The following is a 21,920-nucleotide window of genomic DNA, read 5'->3' on the forward strand; positions in this document are numbered from 1 at the left end:
ATGAGAGCTGTACATATCACTATAAAGCCTCATTGAGGAATCAATAAATCCTGAGTATGATGTCCATGTGTTACAGAGCAAGAGTTTTAGAAGAGGGGAAATGGGCAATGGAGTGTGCCCACCAACGATCTCTAAATCCTCTGGTCTGGAACATTAAGAATTGGCCAAGCAACGGACACAGGAGTTGAGGGTGTTCCGTGTGGTACAGTTGAGAAGGCACAGAGGTTTTATTTCCTTCTCAAAGTACAATCTTGCATTTTAGAGTTTGCAGTCCTTTGTGATTACATCACCATAATATTAAAAGGACTATAGCCAAGAATCACAGAAGTTAAAGCTGTGAAACGAAGCCACAGAGGACACTATCTGAAGTATAATACAGATGTCAGAGAGACTAGAAAGGACACAGCCAGAGGTAGGCAGTACTCACCCTTTATGCATTGAGCAAACACCTACAGCTAATCCCAGTGCCTAATGGTCTGCATGCCAAGGAGCGCTTCTGCTCAAGGACACAAGCCCTGCATCAGCCACTGATTCATTGGGGCCATGTCAGTGGCTGCCTTTGTGGGACTCTGCCTCCTCCTTGCCTTCTCTACATAAGAACAAAGTGGTTATGTATAAGACTAGCAGAGTGCTTCAGAACTGGGCTTCCCAGATGAAGGGTTTGGCGCTGGTACTGGTGCCAGGATCTTCATGTGTCAGGTTGGGGATTGTGCTGGTGTTGGTACTGACTTTCCTGCCAAGCTTGAGTAGTGACCTGGGATCAGTATATTATTCATCCTATGAAATAGTCATCCCCAAGGCTCTGACAGTTGAGGGAAGGCAAAACCCAGGGGAAGAGGCATTTTATGTGATATCTATGCAGGGCCAGAAACAGCTGATTCACCTGAAAGTGAAGACAGACTATTTTATCAAGAACTTTCCAGTCTTCAGCTACCACAATGGCATCCTGGGACAAGAAATGCCTTTCATCTCACATGACTGTCACTATGAAGGTTACATAGAAGGACTCCCGGGTTCTTTTGTTTCTGTCAACACCTGTTCAGGCCTCAGGGGCATCCTGATTAAGGAGGGAAAATCCTATGGCATTGAGCCCATGGACTCTTCAAAACAGTTTGAACATGTGTTGTACACCATGGCCCATCAAGCACCAGTCTCCTGCAGTGTCACTTCCAAAGACAGCCCAGTGGTGTCCACCAGCCGACAACAAGGGAGCAGGAAGCCTGGCGGTCTACAGGAGCTGTCCTACTTGTGGTCACTCACCAAGTATGTGGAGATGTTTGTTGTGGTCAACAACCAGCGGTTCCAAATGTGGGGCAGTGACGTCAATGAGACGGTCCAGAGAGTGATGCACATCATTGCCCTGGCCAACAGCTTCACGAGGGGAATAAACACAGAGGTGGTGCTGGCTGGAATGGAGATTTGGACCGAGGGGGACCTCATAGAAGTCCCAGTGGACCTGCAAGTTACACTCGGGAATTTCAACAGCTGGAGACAAGAGAAGCTCCTCCATCGTGTGAAGCATGATGTTGCCCACATGATTGTCGGACAGCATCCTACACAGGGTATGGGACAGGCATTTCTCAATGGTGCCTGTTCAAGTGGTTTTGCAGCAGCTGTTGAATCCTTCCATCATGAAGATGTCCTGCTGTTTGCAGCGCTCATGGTCCATGAGCTTGGGCACAACTTGGGTATTCGGCACGACCACTCAGCCTGCATTTGTAAAGACAAACCCCTCTGCCTCATGCAGGACAATATCACTAAAGAAAGTGGCTTCAGCAACTGTAGCTCTGACGACTTCTACCAGTTCCTCCAGGAACACAGAGGGGCCTGCCTATTTAACAACCCTCAGCGGCACAAAGGCCGCTGGCGGAGGGCTTCCTACTGTGGAAATGGTGTGGTGGAGGGTGAGGAGCAGTGTGACTGTGGTTCTGCCTGTTACACTGACCCGTGCTGTGACCAAACATGTAGCCTGAAGGGGAGTGCAGAATGTAGTGATGGACTCTGCTGTTTTGGTTGCCGGTTGAAGAATAAGGGATCCATGTGCCGTTCTGCTTTGGGAGAGTGTGACCTCCCAGAGTATTGTGATGGTACCTCTGCAGAGTGCCCCACAGACACCTACAAGCAAGATGGGACGTCGTGCGGTAGACTGCACTACTGTGTTGGGGGTCTGTGTAGGAACCCTGATAATCAATGCATGGCTATGTATGGGGACACTGCACGGTCAGCCCCAGAAAACTGTTACATTTCAATGAACAGCAAAGGGGACCGGTTTGGAAACTGTGGCCGTCCCACCTTGGCAATGTCAAGATATGTTAAGTGTTTTGATGATAATGTATTTTGTGGGAAAATTATATGTACAAATATTAGACGGGTCCCATCCATCAAACCCCATCACACACTCATCCAGATTCCTTATGAAGGTGACTTCTGCTGGAGCTTGGATGTCTATAACATTACTGATATCCCTGATGAGGGAGATGTGCACTCTGGCACTGCTTGTGCCCCAAACAAAGTCTGCATGAATTACTCCTGCACTGATCATGCTGTGCTCAACTATGACTGCAGACCAGCAGAAATGTGCAATGGGAGAGGAGTCTGTAACAATGTAAGGCACTGCCACTGTGAGGCTGGCTATGCACCCCCCGACTGCAGAACTCCAGGAAATGGGGGGAGTGTGGACAGTGGTTCTCCTGGCAAAACAGAGGATGAAAATCCAAGTGAGGACGAAGGAATCAGTTACAGTGTTGATCATGAAAATTTTGGCAAAGGTGGTGTGAATACAAATGAAAGCAAAATGACAAGCCAATTACTGTTCATAATCCCCTTGCTTATTTTAGCATTACTTCTTATTCCTTTTTTTTACCCCTGTATTGTTTGTTTTCTCTTAGCATTACTCTGTGGTCTAGTTATTGGTGTCGGTTTTAAAGCTGGATTGAATTTAGCACAGCGCTCAAAAGGGGCCCCAGAAGAAAGTGAAGAATCAGTGGCACAAAAGAGGAAAAAGGCATTAAGGGAGGAAAACCCAAAGGAAGAAAATGATTAGTGGTAGGAAGAAGTCTTCTATAGCAAGTACTTCATACACTTGGTGGAAGGAGGCTCAGTAGAGCAAATGTGAAGTGGGCATTGGCAGTAGAAGTGGCTCTTATCAGGGTTGTAAAGACTATAGAAGTGTACAACGTAAAGGAGGGATTTTGTTCTGTCTTTTACTTATTAATTATATATGCTTATGTAAAAGCACTTATAAAACATTTTACTGTATTTTCCATTTCATGAAACCATTTAAATAAACTTTTCTCATGGATCATTCTCATAAATTTCTTATCTTAGTTGGGACAATTTCTGAATTACCAGTTTTTCACAGAATGCCACCTTCCATCCTCTTTGTTTGACATATATATCTGTGCCAGGTGGTTTTTTTTTAAAATATATTTTATTGATTTTTTTTACAGAGAGGAGTGGAGAGGGATAGAGAGTTAGAAACATCGATGAGAGAGAAACACCAATCAGCTGCCTCTTGCACACTCCCCACTGGGGATGTGCCCGCAACCAAGGTACATGCCCTTGACCGGAATCGAACCTGGGACCCTTGAGTCCGCAGGCTGACCCTCCATCCACTGAACCAAACCGGTTAGGGCAGTGCCAGGTTTTTTCATCCCAATCATAACTACACATTATATTAGGAAGGTTGTTAATTCATTTGTTGTTCTATCTGAACTGGCGAAGTAAACTCATGAAATAAAAATATTTTAAATTAAAAAGTAAGTAACAGTGTTCACATAAGGCATCAATTAGGCTTTCTGTGGCCTATAAACCTTAGATTTGGGACTCTCTGGAAGGGCTCTATCTGATCCAGGATGGTGTGATCACCCTGTGTCTAAGTACATGGGAAAGAGTAAGCAACCTAGGCAAGTGGCAAGCTTGTCCAGTGCTAAGTCTGGTTGGAAATATTCCTTTTTCCTGTTTCTACTTTTCTTATTATATTTATTTCTCATTTGCATTATTAAATTAATATGCCTGACAATCCAAAAGGACAGAGCAATGGAGTGTTGTTAATTATCTGTAGGAGAGCACAAAGCATGTAAAATAATAACATTATCAACTCTGTGGAAGACATTATTCTAAACACTTTACAGTCATTGTCTTTTAAAAAATATTCTTATTTTATTGATTTCAGAGAGGAAGGGAGAGATAGAAACATCAATGATGAGAAAATATTTGATCAGCTGCCTCCTGCACATCCCCTACTGGGGATCCCAGAAATGTGCCCTTGACCAGAATTGAACCTGGGACCCTTCAGTCCACAGGTTGATGCTCTATCTAAGCCAAACCAGCTAGGGCATTCATTGTCTTAATTTAACCCTCCCATTCAAGCTATTAGACCATCTTCTTACACACGAGGAAACAAAGACAGAGTTTTACTCTAGAGCAGCAGTTCTCAACCTGTGGGTCACGACCCCTTTGGCGGTCGAATGACCCTTTCACAGGGGTCGCCTAACCATCCTGCATATCAGATATTTACATTATGATTCATAACAGTAGCAACATTACAGTTATGAAGTAGCAACGAAAATAATTTTATGGTTGGGTCACAACATGAGGAACTGTATTTAAAGGGCCAGAAGGTTGAGAACCACTGCTCTAGAGCAAGCATGTCAAACTCACGGCCTATGCTGCATGGCCCACAATGAGTATTTTTGCGGCCCAGCCTATATAATGGTATGTAAGGAACGTCTTAATAAAAATTTGTAACTTAATTTTTACAATATTCTATTGTACATAATTATTAATAACAATTTACAATGTTTGCTAATGACTGATTACTATAGTCGTGTTGCATTCATTTCCCTTATGCACCTTATTTGCAGGTGCACCATTTCTCTCCACTAATACTAGCAGTGAATATTTTAGCAGCCGACTGTCAGGTAATTAGTCTTGTACTGACTTGTTTAGTGTGCACAACAGGAAATATTTCGCTTTTGGAGAACAAGAAAAATTGGTTTATTTGCATTATTAGTTTGTGCAGTTAGTTATTCAGTGTCTGGTAAGTTAATGTTCAAGAAAAATATTAATTTTTTTATTAAAATGTTCTATTATTTTATGTTAACGACTACTTTATTTCAGCCCTTTGTATTCAGCATGTCTCTATAGAAAAAAACATACATTTCTATGAAAATTGAAGCTTCTGTTTTTTTGCAGCCCACATAAACTTAAACCTTGTATATTTGGCCCGTGTTAGCCTTTGAGTTTGACATGTTTGCTCTAGAGCAGTGGTTCCCAAACTTATTTGGCCTACCGCCCCCTTTCCAGAAAAAATATTGCTCAGCCCCTGGAAATTAATTTTTTTAAAATTTTAATAGCAGTTACTCATCGCCCCCAAATGCACCTGTGGCCATCACCGCCCCCCTGGATCGCTGCAGTGCCCACTGGGGGGCGGTAGCGCCCACTTTGGGAATCACTGCTCTAGAGCTAGTAAAAGGTGGAACCTGCATCTCACCCCAGCTATGACTGAATGTACCTTCTCCACTTCCTCATGAGCCTTTTCCTTCAGTAAAAAAAAAAAAAAAAGGTGAGCAGGAAGACAACTGACATGTCCTTACTTGCCCAGAACATGGCTTTTCCCTCATTGACTCTAATGAAACAAAAGCCTTAGAAATGGATGTTGCTCTCTATTATGAATCTACCGCACTGTGTAGTGATTATCAGTGAAAATGTCCTTTCCCCATTCCATTCTGACATCATGGAGGGGCAGGTTTGTATCTTGTTCAGCTCTGAGGCCCCGCTGATTTTAAGTGCCCAGTAAATGTTGACCAAGGAAAAGATTTAACCAGAGCCAATCTTAGGATAGGATGCAATTCTGCTAAAGTTTTATATTAAGAGATTAATTATTATTAATTATTAAATTATTTAAAAGAGAACATCAGAGGTGGATTAATGACTGACCAAGTTTTGCAACCTCAAGCCTGTTTCATTGTTATAATCCAACTGGGCTCTCTCACATCCTTACTAACATACCCCAGACACTGATTTTGTCCCCACAGACTGGAGTTTAGGAACTTCCATTGCTTCCCCCGTTATCTAGAGTAGACAATGGAAACTTGCTGTGGCATTAATGTCCTATGACAATTGGGTGGTCCTGTCCATTTCAACCATTGTCTCCTATGACTTTTGAAAATAAGCATTTCCTCATATCAGTATGTCTAACAGGAAGAATCTCTGTGCTCATTATACATCATGGCCACTTTGGACTCTGGGCTCTTCATCATAGTCTTGTTTCCACTGAATGACCTTGCTCTTCCATATGCCCATTTAGTTCAGCTCTCACAGCTCCAGTGAGGATCTTGAAATTGATCCAACACAGCATCCTCTACTCTACTGAATGAAGCATGAGTTCTCTTTGAGGATACTCATGAAGAAAACCTATGGGGAAACTAGTCTGAAACAGACCATCAAACAGTTGTTTTCTACAGAACAGGGATATGTAAGCATTGTTGCGTTGAGTGAGATTTCTAATTGGTATGGTGAGAGTGAGAAATGTGTTTGTTTATTCATGGAACATGTTCTCAGAATACCAAATTCTGAGGTACTCATGCATTAGTGGAGAAATGGAAAGAAATCTTGTAGGAGATAAAAGGAATAAACTCTGAAACCACAACATTTTTCTAGTAATGCATTCTGTCACCTAATAATCATGAGCTGGGTGGTAGTGCAGACAATTCACAGGAAAAATAGAAATGAAAAAAAAAGACAGAATATCAGTGCCAGGGAACAGGAGAAAAGGCTCTCCCGGGAGCCCTCCAGAGTCCACTTATCCACTCAAAGCCATCCTTTACAGTTCTGAGATAAATAGGTTATCCTAGAACTAAAGCAAATCACATAAATATGCCAAACAAAGCAAAGGCTACCAATGAATCCTTTGCTTTTAAAAATTACAATGGATCCCAGCTTTCAGGTAATTGATGTGTCTTGATTTAACAAAAGCTCACAGACAAGAATTTCTTTATAGGAAAACTATAACAGTTGCAACAAAATGATATCAGTATATCAACTCCTCCGACTACTGAGAGTCTACACTAAAGTATTCACATTTTATATAATAAGGCACCTAAAAAAGAACCTGTGGTTTATTCATAAATTTTTCCAGAACAGATATAATTTTTATTGCTTTCTCTTGTCATGTTAGATGTTTTTATAAGCACTGTAAATATATTAAAATGTTTTACAAAACAATTCAGGACTGAGAGAAAACAAGAGTCACTTTCTCTCCTAAGTACTGTGAGAGCCCTTTTCTTCTCCTTGGATGTTAAGTGCATGAGTGCTGTGTATGCTTTGATTTTGTGTTTTTCCAGCCTAACAGATCCAAACGGGAAGAATTTCCCAGGAGCAAAAAAGTAACCCTTTTTAAAAGAAGAAAGCCACCTTTCTTCAGAGTGATATGGCGTTCATAAAATCCCAGGTGTTACTTTCTGGCTGACTGGCCTTCCACATGGAACTTCACTTCCTGGGCCTGAGTTTTCTTTTCAGTAAGATGGCTGCACAAAGGATGCTCTCATAGAGTGGATGAGAGATTAAATTAGATAGCATGTGTACAGTCTGTAGTGCAGTACTGGGTATATAGTGGCTGTTCAAATAAATTCTGAGATCTAAAATCAAATGCAATGAATAGTGTAAGATTTATGTTATTAAATCATATTTTGTTTGGAAATGATAAAATTAAATTCACAATCCAAGTCACAATACTGAATTTTCCTTTATACCTATAGCATTCTGACCTACCATTTGGTCATTTGTAAACACATTCTATTTCTTCTACTAAATTGTAAATCTCAGGGGGAAAGGAGCAAGATTTGGTTAACATGGCAATCACTGCCTTGGGCCCAGTTATGGGTAAGACTGGTAGGCATTTCATTCTTTTCCTCAGAGCCCCACTCAAGACCACCATGACTTTAAAAGCATTCATGCTTTTTGGAAACTAACTTAAGGATTCTAACTTTCTCCCTTTCTAACCATATCCTCAATCCTTATGTGTAAATGATTCAGGATAGCTCTTGCACAGACATCTAGTAAACTGAGGGACTGATACATATTGCCACTCCTCATTCATTCATTCACTCATCCATCCACCCATCCATTCATTCCACCACCACTGAGTCTGTACCTATGAATTGTTCTAGTTCTATGGAAATAGTAGTAAACAGGACAAAATCTCTCTGATCCACTGAAAATTTAAAAAACTACAAACCTTCCCTGAGTAGGTTTGGAATAATGGGAGCTAAGACAGATTGAGGGATCACTCCAATCACTATGTAAATCAGGAACAGGCAGGAGCAGGGCAATGGGCAACTGCAGAAAGAGAGACCTCCTAGAGTGTGTCAAGCTGTGTTCTGAAAGCTTGTGGGAGAGTGGTTGAAGTGCTGGTGGTGAGAAGGGGTTGATCTGGAAATATGAGGTTGAGCTAAAAGCATTTGCTGATCAAACAGATGTAAAGTGTGAGAGAAAGGTAGTAAAGAAGGATGCCTCTCCAGTAGCTTTGCCCTGAGCAACTGCATGAATACACTTGCTATTTACTGAGATGGGGATGCATGTGGAAAGAGCAGGGGTTGAACATGTTCAGTTTGAGATGCCTGTTAAACACCCAAGTTGGCTCTTCAGCTATAAAGCATGATGATTGTGTCTGGAATTAGGGGAGAAGTCAGCTAGAGATGTATATTTGAGAGTTGTCAGCTTATAGATGACATTCCAAGCCATGGGACTGGGTGAGACTGCCTAGGCAACAAGTATAGCTAGGTAAGGGAACAGATCCCAGAATGGGGTGAGGACTTAGCTCCATGGCATTCCATGTGTAGATGTGGATGGGATGAGAAGCATTCAGGAAAGAAGTGGGACTCAGAGTGGCCAGTGTGGTTGGAGTACCATCAAGAGAGTGTTGTCCTAAAAACCAAGAGAATAAAGTGTTTCTAGAAGAGTTATACACTACAAATCCAGTCTGTCCACAGATTCTCTTGACTCTACCTTCCAAATATATCCAGGATGTGACCTCTGTTCACTACCACCAACTCTCCAATGCACTGCAAGTCACCATCAACTCCATGGTAGACAACTGCAGAATTCTTTAAAGAGTCTCTCTGCTTCCTCACTGGCTCCCACAATGACCTCTTTTGAACTCAGCAGGCAGAGTATCATTTTAAAAGGTAAGTCAGAACAGATCCATTATCTGTTCAATGTTGCTGCTAGGTCCATAAGGGGAGGAGTGAGTATTGATCATTTAATTTTACAGTAGAGTTATTCATTGGCAACCTGGAATGGAGCTGGTTAGATGGACGGTAGGGATGAAAGCTTGTTCTAGTGGAGTCAAAATATAAAGGATGAGTCAAAACACATTTCTAAAGGTGTTCAACCTTATGAATATTCAGAGGAATTAAGATTATATAGCCACAAGGGTATATCACACTATGCAACCACAGGATGGGCTATATAAGATTGAAAATCCCAAGTATTACTGTGGAACAGTGGCACTCTTATAATGCAAACTGGTATGCCACTCTAAAATAATACTTTTTATTTCCTAGTCCAATTGAAGTTGCAAGTACCTTATCACTAAGCAATTTTACTCTTAGGCTGGGGTGGGGAACCTTTTTTTTTGCCAAGGGCCATTTGGATATTTATAACATCATGCACGGGTGATACTGAAGCATAGTAACCTCCACCTTGTATAAAGACTGCTGTTTGAAATTCTCTGCTATTGTTAGATAATTCCTTGTCCTATAAACTCTGTCATTGTAAACTCTGTTATTTTTAGATAGTCCCTTATTCTGTAAAATAACTGTTTTAGTTTGAATAATAGAAAAGATAAACTTAACTGTCTGACCTTGCAAGCTAGCCATATAACGTAAGGGGCTGATACACTGATACTAATAAAATTCTCAAGCCAGGTGTTTATTGGATATGAAATGTACTCAAGGTTACAAGTTATCTGCAAAAGTAATATACACAAAGACCTGAAAAGATATAAAAAGAGAATGCTTCTTCCTTTGTTTGCTCAGAATTTGACAGAGATATTTTTCTCTGAGCCCACATATAATAAAGACTCCTAATTAATTGGCTTGTTAAGGTGTCTTGTATCTAGCTCGCTGATTTACGATACAACAATACAATATTATCGACTTCAAAACTAGCTTGCTGGGATGAAACCAAGATGGCGGCATAGGTAAACACCGGAAATTGCTGCCTCCAACAACAAATTCAAAAATATAACTAAAAGACAAAACGGACATCATCCAAAACCACAGGAAGGCTGGCTGAGTGGAAATTCTACAACTAGAAGGAAAGAGAAAAGCACACTGAGACTCAGAGGACGTGCGGAAGTGCAGAGGTACGGAGGCGCACGCGGCAAGGGCTGGCAACTGAAGACGCGGCAGTCTTTTTGAATCGGGAGGGAGTCACAAGCCCCTGACTGCTCTGAACTCCAGTTCTGGTTGAGTCTCTGGGGACCTAGACTCATATGGGGAGAAACTGGACTGTCTGGCAGCGGGCAGAACTCGGAATTTGAGGGCGGCTTTCTCTCAAAGGTGCTTGCAGCGATTACCGGGACACTGAGACGCGGGGCCCCTTAGGACAGGGCTGAGGATCAGCCATAGCTGCTTGCTCTGCCCTGTTGATTCCCTGAGACCCCGCCCCACCCAAGCTGTGGGCAGAGGCTTTTGCATATGAATGGTCTGGCCCTTTGCAATCTGAAAATTACCTAACAAACTGCAGCTGGGCCAGATAGACCCAGAACTTCCAAGAGAAGGCCCAAGGCCCCACAGCAGCTTGCATTGCTTCACAGCTGGGCCTCATTTGAGCACCTCCAAACCCAAAAAAAGGAAGGGGAATCTGCAGATCTCCTCATAGTTCCTGCTGGTTAGCCTCAGGCAGAGGCTAAATTAGCACCTCCTTAGATCCAAGAGCCATTGTACCCAGTGGTCAGAGTGGGACCATCCAATTACAACTCCTCAGATCCATAAGGGACACATTCAGGGGGCAGACTCAGTGAGCACCAAAGCTCCACTAAAGCAAGTCTTGCCTCATAAGGGTGGTTTCAGCACAGAAGTTCTCCCACTGTAGACACAGCTAATTCTGACAGCCAATTGGCCTGGAAGTCAATTCCTCCCAGTATACCTACAACAATCAAGGCTTAACTACCACAAGACTGTGCACAAAGCCCACAAAGGGGTGCACCAAGAGTGTCCACCTCAGGTAATTGGGGAGGCTGAGCCACTGGGCCCTATAGGACACCTAGCACACAAAGCCACTCTACCAACACAGGGAAGCATAAAAAATGTGGAGACAAAGAAACAGGTCACAAATGACAGAAATGGAGGAAAGCAAACTACTGGATATAGAGTTCAAAACCACACTTTTAAGGTTTTTCAAGAAACTGCCGATAACTTAATGAGACCCTCAAGAAATCTAATGAGACCCAGGACGTTGTGATAAAGGACCAACTAGAAATTAAGCATACACTGACTGAAATAAAGAATATTATAAAGACTCCCAACAGCAGGACTAGAGGATCGCAAGAATCAAGTCAAAGATTTGAAATACGAAGAAGCAAAAAACACCCAACCGGAAAAGCAAAATGAAAAAAGAATCCAAAAATACGAAGATAGTGTAAGGAGCCTCTGGGACAGCTTCAAGCGTACCAACATCTGAATTATAGGGGTGCCAGAAGAAGAGAGAGAGCAAGATATTGAAAACCTATTTGAAGAAATAATGACAGAAAACTTCCCCTACCTGGTGAAAGAAATAGACGTACAAGTCCAGGAAGCGCAGAGAACCCCAAACAAAAGGAATCCAAAGAGGACCACACCAAGACACATCATAATTAAAATGCTAAGAGCAAAAGGAACACTCGTGCGCTGCTGGTGGGAATGCAGACTGGTGCAGCCACTATGGAAGACAGTATCAAGTTTCCTCAAAAAACTAAAAATGGAACTCCCATTTGACCCTGTGATCCCACTTCTAGGAATATATCCCAAGAAAACAGAAACACCAATCAGAAAGGATATATGCACCCCTATGTTCATAGCAGCACAATTCACCATAGCTAAGATTTGGAAACAGCCTAAGTGCCCATCAGTAGATGAATGGATTAGAAAACTGTGGTACATCTACATGATGGAATACTATGCTGCTGTAAAAAAGAAGGAATTCTTACCATTTGCAACAGCATGGATGGAACTGGAGAGCATTATGCTAAGTGAAATAAGCCAGTCAATGAAGGAAAAATACCACATGATCTCACTCATTTATGTATAAGAAAGACCATTATAAACTTATGAACAAAAATAGATACAGAGGCAGAGCAGCCTCGAACAGACCGTCAAACTACAGTGGGAAGGCCAGGGAGGGTTTCGGGGCAGGAGGGGAGGGTAAGAGATCAACCGAAGGACTTATATGCATGCATATAAGCATAACCAATGGACATAAGACACTGGGGGGTAGGGGAGGCCAGGGGATTGTCAAGGGCGGGGAAAAAAGGAGACATATGTAATACTCTTTGTAATACTTTAAGCAATAAAACAATTTTTTAAAAAATCAATAAAATATATTTAAAAAAAAGAAGAGAGCCCTGTGTTCACACATAATGGATGTTAAATTGGATAAATCCACACAAAGAAACACAAGTGTAGAGCAATGAAAAGGAATGAACTATAGCAGCACACAAAACCAGTAAGTAAATTTAAGTACTAGGTGGAATAAAGAGGTCATATGTAAACACTACGTTCATATGGATTCAGAGGAAGGTGATAGATCCTCCCTTACCCCAACTGGTGGGCAGAGTTAAAGCAAACATGACATAGAATGCAGCCCAGAAATACCTGAGTGCCTAACCATGTACCTTATATGGACTATACATTGAACCACCAATCAGCACCTGCCAAATACCCTAAGCCTTGTTCCTAAGTACCTGAGTGCCTAACTATGTACCTTATATGGACCATACATTAAGCCACTCTCCCCTTTTGAGACAGCCCGGCAGGTCTTTCTCCTAATAAAGCCTGTAATCCTGGTTTTTGGCTCCTGACTGGTCTTTCAGAAGGTAAGACATAAAATGAAATAACATCTTCCAAAACTGCCTGCTCCATAGAAGCAAATTCAGTCAATATCAACTTTTGGGGAAGTATGGATATTAATCAAATCATAGAACCATCAAGTCTGTTCATTTAAAAACTAAACAAAAACAACAAAACAGTTGAATTATGGTAAGGGCAGCAAACTATATGAAGTTTTTACTGCCCTATTCCTCAGGTCCTCCTATCCTTGAAAAACCCCATCATCACTATGAGAGTCAACCAGCGATATTTTCTGTCAAAGAAAGGAGCTTGCAGCCATCTTATGTCCCGCCATTTTGGTATGACCTTCAGATTCTTTCAGGGGGCCACCATATTAGGTTCTGCGATCTTGATATGACCTTCAGGCTCCCAGGAGGGCTACCACTGTACCTTCCCCTTCCTCTGAATTAGCCAATCTCGAAATAATGGGAATTCGAGCTCTGAACCCTGACCAATCAGGTTAGAGGTCATAGTGAGGGGCAGGGCAGACCCCATGTCAGGAAATAAAACCCAAAGGGACTTCCTGTTCAGTTTGCTTTTGGCCATGATTTCCAGTTGGCAGGAGCACCCTTCTGTGCAGAACTAAATTTGCTTTGCCGATCCAGTTTCCAGTGTTTGTCTCATTCCTGGGACATTGTTGAGAGAATTTCTAACAATCATAACTATAGTAGCTGTGCAGGCAGCCTAGTTGCCTGTGGAATGGCACAAAATTTTGGAGCTCCCACCAAAGCCCTATGGCCATAGAGTTGCTATTAATTTACATGTCTGGCAGTTCCCTAGAAAAATCCTCATTCACTGGGCTTGGCTTGCTAGAAAACTGTAGTAAAAAACAACAGGCACAAGTTTCCGGCATTGGATTTAAAACAGAAATTTTAGGGGACTATAGGCAGGCTTAGAAAAATTTTAAAATTGGGGTCCATGGAAAAACACAGGGCTACAGATTGGGAGAAGGTACCTTGTATGGACCATACATTAAGCCACCAATCAGTGCGCACTAAGTACCCGAAGCCCCCATTCCTTCCCATTTCTCCCCTCAAAAGGAGTGCTCACCTCTGCACGGGTTGCTGCTCTCCCCTTTTGAGACAGCCCCCATTCTTTCTCAACAAGGAAGCCAGGTGCAGTTACATTTCCATAAGACAAGGAAGCAGCAATAGGTACATCTCCATAACACAAAGAAGCCAGGTGCAGGGAGCAGTAACAGTTGCATTAACATAAGACAAGGGAGCTGGAAGTAGCCAAATACATCTATATTTACAAAATAAAGAAGAAGGAAGAAAGCCAAAAAGAAAAGAACAATGGGGAGGAGGGCATCACATGTCCTATGTGGTGTTTGACCTTTGAGTTCAGGAGTTATTATAGTAACCAGTCTAAAGGAATAGTGACCAATCAGAGGGGATATCAAAGCACCAGGATCTGCAGCCTTTATAAGCCATAGGGAAAAAGAACTCAGTGGGACCCTTTTCCCCCTCCCCACGTGGGAGATCACTCTGTGGGACTCTTTCTCTCTCCCCTGGTGGGAGTCTGTAATTGTTCTGAAAGAGCGAGGCCCTCCATCTTGCCCCAGGGTAAGGGCTACGCCCTCCATCTTACCCTGGATCCTCCATTTTTGGGCAGCCATGTGCTCGGCAAGTCTTCTTCCCAGAAGCCCAAGCCTCTGCTAGCCACACCCAGGACTTCTTTAAACTAACCAATGACAATCAAGGGAAGTGCGCACCATAGATATGACCACATCCTGTGTAACAAGACACCGACTTGTGCCTGGCCAATCCGCAGGGCCCACAGTCCTTTCTCCTCCCCTTACTCCAACCCCCCTATAAAACCTCCCTCCACACAGAGTTCTCTCTCTCTGCCACTTGCTGCTGCATCAGTAAGGAGGGTAGGGGAGCCAAGCCCGGGCTTGAATAAAGACTTTTATGCTTTTGCATTGGACACGGCTGGCTCCCTGGTGTGGTTTCTTGGGGAACCTGAAATCTGGGCATAACAATTCTTCAATAAATCTCCACCTTTGCTATACCACTCTCTGTCTGTGGATTCATTCTTCGACTCTGGTGGACAAAGAATCCGGTTCCAGTCCAAAAATTTCATTTCAGATTTGGCAAAGATTTCTCACATATGACACCAAAGGCACAAGCAACAAAAGACAAAATAGACAACATGGAGTCCATGAAAAAAAAATCGTGCATCAAAAACCACTATGAACAGAGTGAAAATGAAATGGGGGCAAAAATAGAATGTTGGGGAACCAGCTAGTATTATAAGAAATATTAATCATGCTCTGTTAACCATGATTGTTTTATTCTGATTAAAGAAGGACTTCTACCCTGGCTGGAGCTGACATGGCGTTTCAGCCCTTTCTCCCTATTTGGAGCTCCCTATTGAAGCATGGTGGCAACCATGCTTGGGTGGAAATTGCTATTTAATATTTTAACCCTGCTGACTTGTCTTCTGTCATTATTTTGAAGTATAGTAGCAATCATCTCAGGTAGAAACTATAGTTTAACCCTGCTGTTTGGCTTCTGTACTTATTTGCTTTGTTTAACAATAGAAAGGTTATTTTGATTTTCTGAATTATATAAATTGTCCCATTCGATTAAATACCCTATTGATTGTAACGTGAATATCCCATTGGTTGTGGTCATACTGGTCTTAGAAAGCACATTTTCCTTTACCTGGGAAGACCAGCACAATTATCCTAAGGTCAGAGGGCTCCAGGTAATGTGTCCCTGTTGACTCAGTGATCCGAGACCCAAACACTGTAATTTAGATAACATGCTTAAGTAAACTGCTTCTGCTTCTGTAAACTGCTTTTTTGCAAACCAGGTTCCTCATTCCAGACACCAGGGCTCTCGATAATGTGTTTCTGTCAATTCAGTGATCTGGAGACCCAAAACTATAATTTAGATAACACGCTGCTTCTGCTTCTGTAAACTTTTTTGCAAACCAGGTTTCTCATTCCAAACCCTGAGATGTAATCAATACCTTTGTGATTTTTGCCTATATAAATCTGGTGTTGGGGCTAGGTAATTACTACGAGATTTGAGAGAGCAAAATGCCCCCTCGTATTCCCAGATTTGCAATAAATGTGACTCCTTAATTCGACTTCTTGAGGCATCCTTGTGTGATTCGTGGGGTACATTACAACACTATTATCATGGAAAGATTAGCAAAGATTTGTTACAGAAACCAGAATAGCCAGCCCTTTGAAGATCCCCAGCCCTTTTTGCATACCTGCTGGCCTTTGCAAACCTCCAGCCTGCTTACCTGTTAACTTCCCATCTGGCATTCCCTTGGGCTATTTCCCCATGTAACTCCAGCCCTTGCATGTCACTAAGCCCTTTGAAGACCCCTAGTCCTTTTCCATATCTGTAAACTGCCCTTTTGCCTATTTTCCTTTGTATTGTTTTACTATATAAGTAGCTGAGAGCAGACTTCTCCAGTGTAAGAGACACCATCAAGAAAATGAAAGCACAACCCACAGCATGAGAGAAAATATTTGCAATTCATGTTTGTTAGGAACTAGTAACCAGTATTAATGAGTCTTACAACTCAACAAGAAAAGGACAACCAGTTTTCTAAGGGCAAAGGATGTAAATAGACATTTCTACAAAGAAGATAAATGCTAAAAAGAATATAAAAGGGTGTGTAACATTGTTAATTATTAAGGAATTTTAGATCAAAACTACAATGAGATACCACTTCACAACCACTAGAATGGCCATCCACTAGAATGGCTATAATAAAAAAGTAGACAATAACAAATGTCAGTGATGACAAGGAGAAACTGGAATCCTCACTCATTGCTGGCAGGAATGTGAAATTGTGTAGCTTCTTTGGAAATAGTTGGTCAGTTCCTCAAGAGGATAAATATAGAGCTCTCACATGACTAAACAATTCCACTCTTAAGTATCTACCCAGTAGAAATGAAGACATATGTCCATGCAAAAACTTGTACTCAAATGTCTATAGCAGTATTATTCAGAATAGCCTCAAAGTAGAAACAACCAAAACATTCATCAACAGATGGATCTAAGAATAAAATATGGTATATCCACACAAGAAGAACATTATTGAGCCAAAAGGAAAGGAAGTTTTGATGCAATTTTCCACATGGCTAATCCTTGGAAACATTATGCTAGGTGAAATTTGCCAGCACAGAAGACTACTACATGTAGGATTCCATTGCTATGAAGTGTCCAGAATAGACACAATCATTGAGCTAGAGAGTAGAGTAGTGGTAGCCATGAGCTACAGGGAGGAGAGAATGGGGAGTGACTGCTAATAGATACTGGAGTTTGCTTGGGGGTGAGAAAATTGATTTGGTGACAGTGGCATAAATTTCTGAATATACTACAAACCTCTGGTGTGTATACTTTAAAGGGTAAATGTTACGCTATGTGAATTATATCTCAACGAAGCTGTGATTAAAAGGCAAGTAAAATAAAATTACAGAATTCTGCGATGCATGTTTAGGAAGCAAATTGAGAAAGAAAAGTGACAAAGTAGATTCCATCAAAGAAAGAGTCATGATTACCTCTGAAGCAGGAGGACTTGTGATTGGCAACGGCACATGGGTAACTTCAATGGAGCTAAAACTATTGATTATATGATCAGAGTTGTACTTACAGCTTTCTCTCTCCTCTCTTGCTCTCTCCAATATTCATAAAATTAACCCTCTTTACCATTTCTAAATGTACAGTTCAGTGGCATTAAGTACATTTACACTGTTGTGCAACCAACATCAACATCCACTTCCAGAACTTTTTCATCATCTCAAACTGAAAGTCTCCATTAACCAGTCCTATTACACTTTTCCCAGCTCCTGTAACCTCCACTTCACTTTGTGTCTGTGAACTTGACTACTTGAGGAACCTCATATAATTTAAATCATAACACATGTCCTTTTGTGTGTGACTGTTCTCTTTCAAATAATTTACTGAAAAAATATATTTATGTTTTATTCACATTTTCTCACTGTGCTATGATATACAATTTAAATTTCAGAAACGAAAAAATTAGTGGTGCACACTGGAACAGAATGTATATATGTATATTTCCAAAGATTGTCATTATGTATAAAACAGAGATTTTAGATGGTGACTGGAGAGTGACGTGGGCTGAGAGTGATGGTTTGATAAAGAAGAAACATGACTGCATATAATGAGATTGGATCCAGCTGTTGAAATTCCCGAGTGTAACTTGCAGGTCCACTGGGACCTCTATGAAGTCCCTCTTGTTCCAAATCTCTATTCCAGCCAGCACCACCTCTGTGTTTATTCCCTCTGTGTAGGCCAGGGCAATGATGTGCATCACTCTCTGGACCGTCTCATTGATGTTACTGCCCCACATTTGGAACCGCTGGCTGTTGACCACAACAAATCTCCACATACTTGGTGAGTGACCACAAGTAGGACAGATCCTGTAGACAGCCAGGCTTCCTGCTCCCTTTCTAACAGTCTGGCCTAAGAGATGTGTATAACAACATAAAGCCTCATTGAGGGATTAAGAACATCTTGAGTACGACGCCCATGTGTTACAGAGCAAGTTTTAGAAGAGGGGAAATGGGCAATGGAGTGTGCCCACCAATGATCTTCAAGCCCCTGGTCTAGAACATTAGGAGTTGGCCAAGCAACTGACACAGGAGGAGTGGTGTGTGAGTTGGGGGGTGGGGGTGTTCCGTGTGGCACAGTTGAAGAAGGCCTGGAGGTTTGGTTTCCTCTCTCAGGGTACAAGCTCGGAATTTAGATTCTGCAGTTCTTTTTTATTACATCACAAAAATATAAAAAGGACTGTAGCCTAGGATCACTGAAGCTAGTGCTGTGGAAGGAAGCCACAGAAAAGACAGTATCTGGAGGATAACAGAGAGATCAGAGAGAATAGAAAGGACACAGTCAGAGGTAGGCAGTTGCTATCAGGAGGCAGGACATATCCTTTATGCAGCCATCATAAACCTGGACCTAATCCCAGTGCCTAACGGTCTGCATGTCAAGGAGCGCTTCTGCTCAAGGACACAGGCCCTGCATCACCCACTGATTCACTGGGGCCATGTAGGGACTCTGTCTCCTTGCCTTCTTACAGAAGAACAAAGAGGTTATGTATGAGACTAACAGAATGTTTCAGAACTGGGCTGCCCAGATGAAGGGCTTGGTGCTGGTACTGGTGCCAGGATTTTCATGTGTCTGGTTAGGGATTGTGCTGGTGTTGGTACTGAGTTTCCTGCCAAGCTTCTGTAGTAACCTGGGATCAGCATATTACTCATCCTATGAGATAGTCATCCCCAAGGCTCTGACAGTTGAGGGAAGGCAAGACCCAGGGGAAGAGGCATCTTATGTGATATCTATGCAGGGCCAGAAACAGCTGATTCACCTGAAAGTGAAGACAGACTATTTTATCAAGAACTTTCCAGTCTTCAGCTACCACAATGGCATCCTGGGACAAGAAATGCCTTTCATCTCACATGACTGTCACTATGAAGGCTACATAGAAGGACTCCCGGGTTCTTTTGTTTCTGTCAACACCTGTTCAGGCCTCAGGGGCATCCTGATTAAGGAGGGGAAATCCTATGGCATTGAGCCCATGGACTCTTCAAAACAGTTTGAACATGTGTTGTACACCATGGCCCATCAAGCACCAGTCTCCTGCAGTGTCACTTCCAAAGACAGCCCAGTGGTGTCCACCAGCCGACAACAAGGGAGCAGGAAGCCTGGCGGTCTACAGGAGCTGTCCTACTTGTGGTCACTCACCAAGTATGTGGAGATGTTTGTTGTGGTCAACAACCAGCGGTTCCAAATGTGGGGCAGTAACGTCAATGAGACGATCCAGAGAGTGATGCACATCATTGCCCTGGCCAACAGCTTCACTAGGGGAATAAACACAGAGGTGGTGCTGGCTGGAATGGAGATTTGGACCGAGGGGGACCTCATACAGGTCCCAGTGGACCTGCAAGTTACACTCGGGAATTTCAACAGCTGGAGACAAGAGAAGCTCCTCCATCGTGTGAAGCATGATGTTGCCCACATGATTGTCGGACAGCATCCTGCACAGGGTATGGGACAGGCATTTCTCAATGGTGCCTGTTCAAGTGGTTTTGCAGCAGCTGTTGAATCCTTCCATCATGAAGATGTCCTGCTGTTTGCAGCGCTCATGGTCCATGAGCTTGGGCACAACTTGGGTATTCGGCACGACCACTCAGCCTGCATTTGTAAAGACAAACCCCTCTGCCTCATGCGAGACAATATCACTAAAGAAAGTGGCTTCAGCAACTGTAGCTCTGACGACTTCTACCAGTTCCTCCAGGAACACAGAGGGGCCTGCCTATTTAACAACCCTCAGCGGCACAAAGGCCGCTGGCGGAGGGCTTCCTACTGTGGAAATGGTGTGGTGGAGGGTGAGGAGCAGTGTGACTGTGGTTCTGCCTGTTACACTGACCCGTGCTGTGACCAAACATGTAGCCTGAAGGGGAGTGCAGAATGTAGTGATGGACTCTGCTGTTTTGGTTGCCGGTTGAAGAATAAGGGATCCATGTGCCGTTCTGCTTTGGGAGAGTGTGACCTCCCAGAGTATTGTGATGGTACCTCTGCAGAGTGCCCCACAGACACCTATAAGCAAGATGGGACGTCGTGCGGTAGACTGCACTACTGTGTTGGGGGTCTGTGTAGGAACCCTGATAATCAATGCATGGCTATGTATGGGGACACTGCACGGTCAGCCCCAGAAAACTGTTACATTTCAATGAACAGCAAAGGGGACCGGTTTGGAAACTGTGGCCATCCCACCTCGGCAATGTCAAGATATGTTAAGTGTTTTGATGTTAATGTATTTTGTGGGAAAATTATATGTACAAATATTAGACGGGTCCCATCCATCAAACCCCATCACACACTCATCCAGATTCCTTATGAAGGTGACTTCTGCTGGAGCTTGGATGTCTATAACATTACTGATATCCCTGATGAGGGAGATGTGCACTCTGGCACTGCTTGTGCCCCAAACAAAGTCTGCATGAATTACTCCTGCACTGATCATGCTGTGCTCAACTATGACTGCAGACCAGCAGAAATGTGCAATGGGAGAGGAGTCTGTAACAATGTAAGGCACTGCCACTGTGAGGCTGGCTATGCACCCCCCGACTGCAGAACTCCAGGAAATGGGGGGAGTGTGGACAGTGGTTCTCCTGGCAAAATAGAGGATGAAAATCTAAGTGAGGATGAAAGGAAAAGTCATAGTGTTGATCATGGTAGTTTTGGCAGAGGAGAGAATAGAGATGAAAGCAAAACCATAGGACAGTTAGTGTACGTATTCCCCTTGTTTCTTTTAGCAATATTTTTATGTCTAATTATAGGTGCCAGTCTTGGGGCTAGAAATGATTTTTCACAGTGTTCACAAGAGGCCCCAGAAGAAAGTGAAGAAGCAGTTGCACAAGAAGAGGAGAAAGTAATAGGAGAGCAAACCCCAAAGACAGAGAATGAGTAGTGATAGGGACAAGTCTTCTATAACAAACAGTTCATACACTTGGTCAGAAGAGGACTCAGTAGAACAAATCTGAAACAAATTTGAGAGTGGCAGTGGCTCTGATTGGGACTCTAAAGACTATAAAAATATACTAATGTCGGGGGAGGAATTTTATCCTTCTGTCTTTTAGTAATTAATTATATGTGCATATGAAAAAGCACTTAGAAAACATTTTACATTTTCACATTTTATGAAACCATTTAAATAAACTTTTCTTATGAATAATTCCTATCAATGTATTGTCTTAGTATAGCCAATTTTTGAGTTGCCAGTTTTTCAGAGAATGCTACCTTCCATCCTCTTTGTTTGACATATATATCT

General features: G+C 42.5%; 2 protein-coding genes across 2 annotated transcripts; both read left to right on the plus strand.

The window, feature by feature from the left end:
• Positions 1-637: 637 nt before the first annotated feature.
• LOC102419851 (disintegrin and metalloproteinase domain-containing protein 1a-like) lies at positions 638-3,043 on the plus strand. The gene has a single exon (XM_023762687.1). The coding sequence runs from the start codon at positions 653-655 to the stop codon at positions 3,041-3,043; it is 2,391 nt and encodes a 796-aa protein (XP_023618455.1). The 5' UTR covers positions 638-652.
• Positions 3,044-19,181: 16,138 nt separating this feature from the next.
• LOC102420165 (disintegrin and metalloproteinase domain-containing protein 1a-like) lies at positions 19,182-21,560 on the plus strand. Its single transcript, XM_006099056.1, has one exon. It carries the CDS (start codon positions 19,182-19,184, stop codon positions 21,558-21,560), a length of 2,379 nt encoding a protein of 792 aa, XP_006099118.1.
• Positions 21,561-21,920: the final 360 nt, after the last annotated feature.

This window comes from Myotis lucifugus, unplaced genomic scaffold, assembly GCF_000147115.1.
Source record: "Myotis lucifugus unplaced genomic scaffold, Myoluc2.0 scaffold_256, whole genome shotgun sequence".
Taxonomy (NCBI): Eukaryota; Metazoa; Chordata; class Mammalia; order Chiroptera; family Vespertilionidae; genus Myotis; species Myotis lucifugus.